Source organism: Quercus lobata, chromosome 12 (genome assembly GCF_001633185.2).
Source record: "Quercus lobata isolate SW786 chromosome 12, ValleyOak3.0 Primary Assembly, whole genome shotgun sequence".
Taxonomy (NCBI): domain Eukaryota; kingdom Viridiplantae; phylum Streptophyta; class Magnoliopsida; order Fagales; family Fagaceae; genus Quercus; species Quercus lobata.
In genome coordinates, this window is record NC_044915.1 from 9,396,756 (window position 1) to 9,406,487 (window position 9,732).

Genomic DNA, 9,732 nt, shown 5'->3' on the forward strand with positions numbered 1-9,732 from the left:
ATCAATATTAGATACACTCACACACATAATATAAATTTATAAAAAATAGTGACATTTACAATTCACAAACACTTACTCTTTATTCTTAGAGTTGGAAATACTTATAATAAAGATGTGCAAAATTTAATTCAAGGGGTGTAAAAATATTTTTAAGAAAAAATTATAGTATTAAACTAACAAAAAAAATATTATATATATATATATATATATTTTTAAGTCAGAGGGTTCATTTGAACCCCCTGAGAATAGTGTAGCGCCACCCCTGGCACAAGAGTCAATATTGTACCATACTAGACGTAGTGGCTATTAAATAGGTACCAGTACTCCTTTGAAAATTTGAAATGTACGTATCAACTAAAAGTTTAAAAAAGTGTTTTGGCCATGCAATAAAAAAAAGTTTAAAAAAATACTATAAAACCTGTTATTTAAGCTAATATACAGGGTCCATGCACTTTATTGATATTTTACTACTAAACATATTATTTTATTTTATCTCACCCTTGGACGTACATTATTCTGTTTTAAGTTTTAACTTACCAACAGTCAATCTTTGTTCTATTTTCATTTTAGTGCATAGTGCCGGAACTATGCTATTCTGCTATTTACTTTATCCTTAGGTATAAGAGTTTTTATTTATTATTTTTTTAATGAGAAAATTTGATAGATATAAGTCAATGTTCCTTTATTGTACTTGTGTTGTCTCTTTCTTACATTTTGAGCTTACTAATTCTTTTGTAGGAATAGAAAATGCACCAGTAGCCATCAATCTACTTTGGTTCGGTGGGAGCTTGAATTTACAAAACAAACATGTGGCTCTAGCAAGATTAACCCTCCATACTAGGCTGATACATGACCACGAACAAAAAACATTACAAAGGGTCCTAAATCTAATAATTAACAGACCTTGAGATTGGGATTGCACTAATTGACAGTTTTTAATAAGAAACGTATTGATACGAAAGAGTGCAAAACCATCTACCACAATATCTTTCGCCTTGAACAATACCAGTGGTATGTCAGTCATCTATGACTATCATGCACCAAAGTTTTTAAGTTCTTCAAGGATTAAATTTTCATTTCACACGCTTCAGTCCGACCTCATCGATCCGCTACAATAAAGCGTGTATGCGTAACAATTTGCTGCCTTCTACAATTATGAATCAAGAACCTTGTTAAATGATTTAGCATTGAATTAATTTCTCTACTAACTAAAGGCATTAATTTGGTCTCACTCAATTAATTGCAACAAGCCTCAAATGCTATTTTCTCTGGTTAGCCGGACAATAAGTTAGTTGCATGTCACATTGCAAAAACCAATCAATATCCTCCTCTTAAGCAATGTAAAAAACAGCGGATCGAAATTCTTACTACGCATTTGTTATTGTACACATGCTCTCTTTAAAATTGTGTTTTAAACGCACGAATAGTTCATGTGTAACAGTGTGTAATAAGGAATATGTGACTATTTTTTGCATTGTCTTTTTTACAGATCTTATTATAGATGAGAAATGTTAACGGATTCCTTTAGATGAGTAGTTAATAATTCATTTAAAGGAAACTTTTATAGGAAAAGAAAAAGAAAAACAATTAATGTTTTGACAAGCTTTTTCTAATTGTTATAAAAGTGGTGTCAAAACTTTTATAAGATAGATTGTTAACCATTAGGGAACTGTTAGCATGACCCATTATAGATTTGATCTGTTTTTGTCTTCCAATAGTTCCAACAGAAGAATGAGTGATTTCCAAGTACCCTTGATCCATTTGAAAGGGACGATAATTAAAGCTACCTACTTTAACAGCCACGGCATCCCCAAAACATGTTGAGTCACAATCAGTGTTTAATTGATTGGAAAACTACAAAGGCCTTAATAATTAAAATAGACCTGTTGGTATACTAATCCTGTACAGTGTAATTTTAAACACACGAATAGTTCATGTGTAACAGTGTGTAATAAGGAATATGTGACTATTTTTTGCATTGTCTTTTTTGCAGATCTTATTATAGATAAGAAATGTTAATGGATTCCCTTAGATGAATAGTTAATAATTCATTTAAATGAAGTTTTTATAAGAAAAAAAAAATCAATTAATGTTTTGACAGTTTTTTTTGTTTTTTATAAAAGTGGTGTCAAAACTTTCATAAGATAGATTGTTAACCATTAGGGATCTGTTAGCATGACCCAATATAGATTTGATCTGTTTTTGTCTTCCAACAGTTCCAACAGAAGAATGAGTGATTTCCAAGTACCCTTGATCCATTTGAAAGGGACAATAACTAAACTACCTACTTTAATTTAATAGCCACGACATTCCCAAAATGTGTTGAGTCACAATCAGTGTTTACTTGATTGGAAAACTACAAAGGCCTTAATAATTAAAACAGACTTGCTGGTATACTAATCCAATCCTGTACAGTGTACAGGCCCTGATAAACTACATGCAATTAGTGAAGTAACAAAGCAAGTAAAAAATGAAAGAGGAAAAGGAAAGTAACCCAATTGGTTAATAGATTAGGAAGCGTCTAGACCAAGATTAATGTAACTAACAATGGCTCCTAATTGTATACCTTTTAAAATATGCCCTATAAATGCCTTACCAAGCATGAAGTTATCCACCAGTTCTCTAAAAATGGCAAGTCCCTTTGGTATCACCAACGTCCCTAAGTTAACCATGGAAGCTGTGCAGACAGTCGCACCCTATAAGGTGACTGATCAGTGACGATCATGCCGGGTATTGGCCATGGATCCTATTGCTTCGGGGATATTCAAAAGGTGTCTTCACTAGTTCTTTACTACAAGAATGTCAGTGAGGAGGATTCAGGGTGGATTTTTGCAGGTTGGGCTAAGGAGACACTAGGAAAAGCAATTTCCGAACAGCCAATGCTAAGTGGAAGGTTGTGGCGTGGCAAGGATGGTGATGGAGAGTTAGAAATTGTCTCCAATGATAGTGGTGTTAGACTCATCGAGACACAGGTCGCTGTAACTTTATCTGGGTTTCTTGAAATGAAAGAAAAGGAAGAAGCAGAAGCTCAACTTGTTTTTTGGAATGATATTGACGAACATAATCCTCAGTTCTCTCCATTATTTTATGTTCAGGTAACTAAGCTTACATATCCAGGAAAAAAAAAGTATAAATTTCTTAACTATTCTTGAAGTTATTTTATGTTATATGATATGGTATTATACAAATTCCAAAGCGAGCTAGAGAATAGAGGTGTGAATTAAATTGGGGCATTTTTTTTCCCATTTATTTGTCTAACTTTCCAAATATTCCTACAGGTGACAAACTTCCAGTGTGGTGGATACTCGATTGGGATTAGCTGCAGCATTCTTCTAGCAGACCTTTTGGTGAAAGAGAAATTCCTCACTATTTGGGCAAACATACACAATAATATACTTTCTAGTAATAATGAACTCCAAAAACCCTTATTTTACCTCCCTAATCTTAAAAGGAATGGTTCTTCTCCTCCTAGCATAACTAGCTCAACTCTAAGAAAAGATTGTGTCAAAACCATGCATTTCAAGGTCACTGCTGAAAATGCAAATTTGGATGGTGAAACATGCAAGTCACTTGCATTGCATCGTGTTGAGGAGATAGAGAGCCAACTTGGTAGCAAAATGGATTCAGAGTTTTATTTGTTTGTGAAAGAAAACTCTAAGGATATTATTGAGATAGAAAAGTATCCCAAACATAAACATGTTAAGCCACAATTGAGTTTCAAGACTCAATCACTTGTGCAGGTTGGGATGAATGTTTAGGGGCCAAAGAGGTAGCATTTCGTGAAGGGAATAAGCCTATAAATGTTTCATATTGGATCAGGTCAGTTCTTGATGGTCTTGTCATGGCAATGCCACCTCCTAATAAGGCTACTAATGGAGTGAACCTTTTAGTGGCAATTCCTAATGAGAACGAACTTTAGGATGGGCCAGATGGTCAGAATTTCTTATATCTTAATTTGTTTATTTAGTTGGGTAAGAAAATGACCTGATCTATTTCAGAATATGTCATCCTCATCCGAGTATGCTGTTTGTTAAAAATTGTTTGCTATGCAGTTTAGTTTGAACACTGATTTGTAAGTCTTATGTAATATGTATTTGATTAATAAAAGCGTGTTGTGTATTTGAATGATCAAAATACTTTTAAGTTGTTTGTAATTTGTCGAGGGCATTTTTTCCACAACTAGAGCTTATAAAAATACTTATAGACCAAGCTCATAAGGTCCAACACCAATCATCAGCGAGTGTGGTTTAATGGCAGGAAACCCTCAAAAGCTCCATTGGCTCAAAGGTTTGAGTCTCAGCTCTTGCAACTTTATGTTGTGGGCTGCTTCAACATTTGGCCCAAGTTGACTCGGCGGAATAAAACATGGACGTCAATAGTGATATGCCTTGTTGTGCACTGTTGATATCCTTGGGTTTACCTAACCTGTACTTTGGGATGTGGGGTGATGATTACACACACGAATCCCTTATTTTGTTCCTTAAAAAAAAAAAAGTCTAACACCAATTAATAATGAATTTTCAGTCCAACTTATTGTTTGTATTCCTATTAGCTATGCCGACTAAGCTCGCATGTGGAAAGAAGAACCCAACAAAATGATAATTAAAAGATGTGGATTGAAGGGAAAAAGAGTTATTTTGCATTGATATGGGCTCCCTAAACAGTTACCCATTAAGCTTGGAACACTGGTGAGAATAATGAATCCATACTAGATGCGATGTGCAGCTCATAAACACTCATGGAAGAACAAAAAACCTGTTGAACATAAACACTTCACCCAACACACATTTCGCTTTCCAACAAAGAGAGTCAACCAGCTACTCTAAATCCCTTAACTATCAAAAACACTACAGTCTTTCATTTTCCATCAATTTTTCAGCAACTCAGCTACAACTTTTATGCTAAAATGGTACCTTGTTAATTTTGAAAAACATTCCTAAATTTCACCATTTGAAAGGTAATTAGCCTAACTAATTGGAAATTAGATTTTGGAAAAAACTTGATTGTGCAAACTATTAGAATGAGTCTGCGCATAGACGAAGGGCAATAAATTGTTGTCGCAACTTCTCTTCAAAAGTATAATTTTCAATGATGGCTTACCATTTCAGTCTTCTTTCTTCAATGATATTTCTTTCATTTGTCAAATAATATTTTGACAGTTTTATTTTATGTTTCTAATAATATAGTCTTCCACTGCAACATAAATATGAAAACTTTTTATTGCTATTTTAATTGCTAAGAGTATTTTTTTCAAATATAATATAATTCTGTTCATTAGATTTAACTTTACCAACATTATAGATAAGTTCTAGATCTGATCAAATTCTTTTTTCCTTTTTAAATTAAAAACTGCACAGACCAAATTAAAGGAAGGGAGAAATGCTATATCTACAATATTTTCACAATAATTTTATAACAAATCATAAATGGCAAATTGTTATAGATTGTAATTAGTAGACAATAAAGTAATTTTAATGGTAATTTTAAATTAGAATTAATAACAATTTACTACTTATGATTTTTTATGAAAATGTTATACATAACATGGTAACACTTCTCAAATAAAAATTCTAACCCATGTGACGAGGAAGAGAAAAGGGAAAAGAAAGGCAATATATATATATATATATATATATTTTAATAAATTCAAATTGAACAAACGTAGGGATTATGTTCCCCACAGATTTGTATATAAACAAAGCTATGTAACATAGCATTATACTACAAATTAGGGAGAAATGTAAAACAGTGGATGTAGGTAGGCCTAGCGCCGAACCATTAAAAACTTGTATTTTATGTTATTTTATTTTAAATTTTCTATGTATTTGGGCTTTTCTTACGTGGTATTATTGGCTATTCTTACATGGTATCAAAGTTGCTTTGATTGGACTCGTAATTCTCTGCTCACACCATCTCAAAGCAAAGCTTGTACTCGGCTCTATGTCAACTCAATGTGACTTAATCATTACTCTAACACATCTAAAAGGTACAAATACACAAATCTTGTGTGTTATCTTACGTAGTCATAAAATTTGGACCTAAAAATACAGACAGAGGCTCCCAATTGAGTGAAATAAGAGCGAATACTACGGTTAGCTCACAAAACTTAGATAAATTGTAGTATTAGTTTTGGAATAAAGGATAATGGGATTAGTGTGATGAAGGAGAAAAGAATCATATATGTTTTGTGCACTTGGAAACTAATTGATATGAAGTGTTTTGAACTAGCGGATATGCGTAATAATTTGCTGCTTTCTCCAATTATGAATCTAAAACCTTCTAACTGATTTTGCACTGAATTTGTTGTACTAGCCAGCTAAAGGCATTAATTTGGCGTCACTCAAAGTCAAATGCATCATGCTTCACACGTTTTATGGATAGCTAGACAAGTTAGTTGCCATATTGGGAAAAAAAAAAAAAACTAATATCCTCCTCTTCATTATTGCAGTATGCAAATGCAAGATGCTTTCATGAGCATGTAAACTTTTTGCATTAGCCAGTGAAAGGGACGATAATTAAACTATTAAAGCTACCTACTTTAACAGCCATTGCATCTACAAAACAAATCGTGCTGAGTCACAGTCGATATATATATATATATATATATAATTGGAAAGCTACAATAAAAACCTACTTAAATAGACTCGATGGTATACCAATTAATACAGCTCCTGATTAGCCTATCAAAAGAATATATATATATATATATATATATATATATATATACACACGCACACCATTAGCAAAGTAACACAAACACATGTCAGTCACTGCAGACAAACACACGTCACTGCATAATCACCCTCGATAATGCTAACCACGGTCCCTGGATTTTATTTGAGGTCACATGAATTCTTAGTTGGCACATGATCGGATTAACATAGATTAATTGGAAAACTAGTCTATGACCATGTCTCATATAGTATAGCCTCCATAGACAGACTCTCTCATAGAAGATTATGTTAGAACCGAGAGAACATCCAAACTTAAGATAGAACATTGGAGGGATTAAGTTTTATTTTTTTATTTTTTTAATGCAAGAGGGCTTTATTAATTTGTACTTCCACTATGAGGTTCGATCTATCTATCTGCGCAACGTAGAGAACCCTTAAAAAAAAAAAAAAAAGCATTCGCAGACTACTCTTGCATTAGTGGCAACCCAAGTCCTAAGGTTCTCCAACCCTATAACGGCATGCATGAATACACTAGATAATATTCTTTCACCTGATATATATAGATAATAACTAGATGACAAAGTTCATTTAAAAAAAAAAAAAAAAAAATCTAGGTGACAAGTGAAGATGATAAAATATAGAGCCTGATGGGCCTACCTTAGTGGGCCTGACGGATTGGAACTGTTGGGCCTGTGTAAAGATAGTCCCACGCGCTTTGAAGGCCCATCGCTGACAGACATAGTGAGGGCCCATGATCCGAAATCTCTATCGCCTAGAAAAGCCCTAAGATCAAAAAAGGGAAATCCTTGCTCACCACGCTTTGGAGAATTTGTATTAGAGTCCCACATTGGAAAGATTTGGAGATCAAGAAGAAAAGCCAACTCTCCACCACTATAAAAGGACTAACACTTTCGCAAATCAAGGTACGATTAATTGACCTTCTCTAGCGCTCTAGAGTGAAGAGACAAATTCTGACTTGACCTTCGGAGAGTGTTTGGCCGGCACCACACCGGTACTCTCTAAAGGTTTTCTTTCGATCGTTCTTGTTGTGCAGGTTCGCTTTGAGTCGCGAGTACGGTGTGACCTATTGGTGACAATTTTCAATGTCATCAATTGGCGCCGTCTGTGGGAAACGTGTAGCACTTCATCGCTTCCTAGACAAAAGAGTTACATGGTACTCACTCGCTTAATGGCAACCACGTATGACGTTCAAGAAGAAGAAGCCCCTACGACTGCCCTTGAGAAACAGGTCAGGACGCTCGCCACAGCTGTGGAGCGCCTCACCAAACAAAACCACGACCTAGAAGAGCAGCTGAACCAAAAGAATGCGGCGGTCAATAACCAAGGAGCGGATCAAGAAGGGACCAGCGCTGAAAGGAGAAATCAGGACGGATCACAGGAGAGTAACGCCCCGAGCAGACCAATGCGACGGGACATTAACATCCCTTCCCTGACGGATACGGCTCCACAATCCATCATCGCGGACATGCAGGCGATTAAGGAACAGATGGAAGTAATGATGAACGCTCTCAAGGGGCGAGTGTCAAGTGATCTTGACGACCTTGTCAACCGGGCGGACTCGCCATTCACGACAACCGTCAACTCCTTCCCCCTGCCGAATAAGTTCTGCATGCCAAATATGGATAGTTATGACGGAGTCAAGGACCCTCTAGATCACCTAGAGACCTTCAAGACCCTGATGCACCTTCAGGGAGTGGCAGACGCGATTATGTGCAGGGCCTTTCCTACAACCCTAAAAGGCGCAGCAAGGATTTGGTTCAGCCAGCTAGCACCCAACTCTATCAGCACTTTCAAGGAACTAAGTGCTCAATTTACTACGCACTTCATCGGAGGACATCGGTATAGAAAATCCACGGCTTGTTTAATGAATATTAAGCAGCGAAAGGAGGAGACGTTGCGGGCCTACATATCACGCTTCAATAAGGAAGCGCTCTCGATCGATGAAGCCGACGACAAGATATTGGTAGCAGCATTCACGAATGGGCTGAAGGGGGGTAAGTTTTTGTTCTCCTTATACAAAAACGACCCCAAGACCATGTCGGAGGTGGTTTACAGGGCCACCAAATATATGAACGCTGAAGACGCGCTATTAGCCCGAGAAGATAGACCCAAGAAAAGAGACAGACAAGAGGATCCCCGACAGGACCAGGGGCAGAAGAAAGGAAGGATGGGAGACCGAAGGGAGGACAGACGTCCAAAACCCACGGGCGGAAGGTTCACAAGTTTCACCCCATTAACCGCGCCGATAGACCAAGTCCTAATGCAGATTAAGGACGAAGGGTCCCTGACGTTCCCAGGAAAGCTGAAGAGTGATCCCAGCAAAAGGTCCAGAGACAAATATTGCCGCTTCCATCGTGACCACGGCCACGACTTGAAGCAACAAATCGAAGCCCTTATCCGACAAGGGAAGCTGCAGAAGTTCGTCAACAAGGGGAGAACGGATCAACCCCCACAAGAACAACACCCCCGCTGAGAAAACGAGCGACCAAGACCCCCATTAGGGGACATAAGAATGATAATCGGAGGAACTGCTGCGGCCGGATCGTCAAAAAAGGCTCGCAAAACATACCTTCGGATGGTACAGAATGTCCAGTTGGCGGGCACAGTGCCAAAGATAGCAAAAAGAGAAAGCCCTGTTGTTGGGTTCTCGGAAGAGGATGCACGGCGCCTACACCATCCACACGACGATGCCCTCATCGTCAGCATGCGGACAGGAGACTACAACATGCACCGAGTGTTGATCGACAACGGCAGCTCGGCCGATATCTTGTACTATCCGGCATTCCAGCAAATGAGGATTGACAGGGAGCAGCTAATACCGACAAACACCCCGCTCGTTGGTTTCGGAGGGAGTAGGGTATTCCCTTTGGGCGCGGTAACGTTACCGGTGACAGTAGGAGATTACCCCCAACAAATCACCAGACGTGACATTCTTGGTGGTCGATTGTTCGTCTGCCTACAATGCTATTCTTGGACGACCTACGCTCAACTCGTGGAAGGCGGTAACATCAAGTTACCACCTAATGATCAAGTTCCC

The 9,732-nt window shown here is 37.3% G+C and overlaps 1 protein-coding gene across 1 annotated transcript; it reads left to right on the top strand.

The window, feature by feature from the left end:
• The first annotated feature begins 2,532 nt into the window (after positions 1 to 2,532).
• LOC115972476 (anthranilate N-benzoyltransferase protein 1-like) lies at positions 2,533 to 4,122 on the top strand. Its single transcript, XM_031092781.1, has 2 exons — positions 2,533 to 3,095; positions 3,279 to 4,122. The coding sequence occupies exons 1-2, from the start codon at positions 2,724 to 2,726 to the stop codon at positions 3,756 to 3,758; spliced, it is 852 nt and encodes a 283-aa protein (XP_030948641.1). The 5' UTR covers positions 2,533 to 2,723; the 3' UTR covers positions 3,759 to 4,122.
• Positions 4,123 to 9,732: the final 5,610 nt, after the last annotated feature.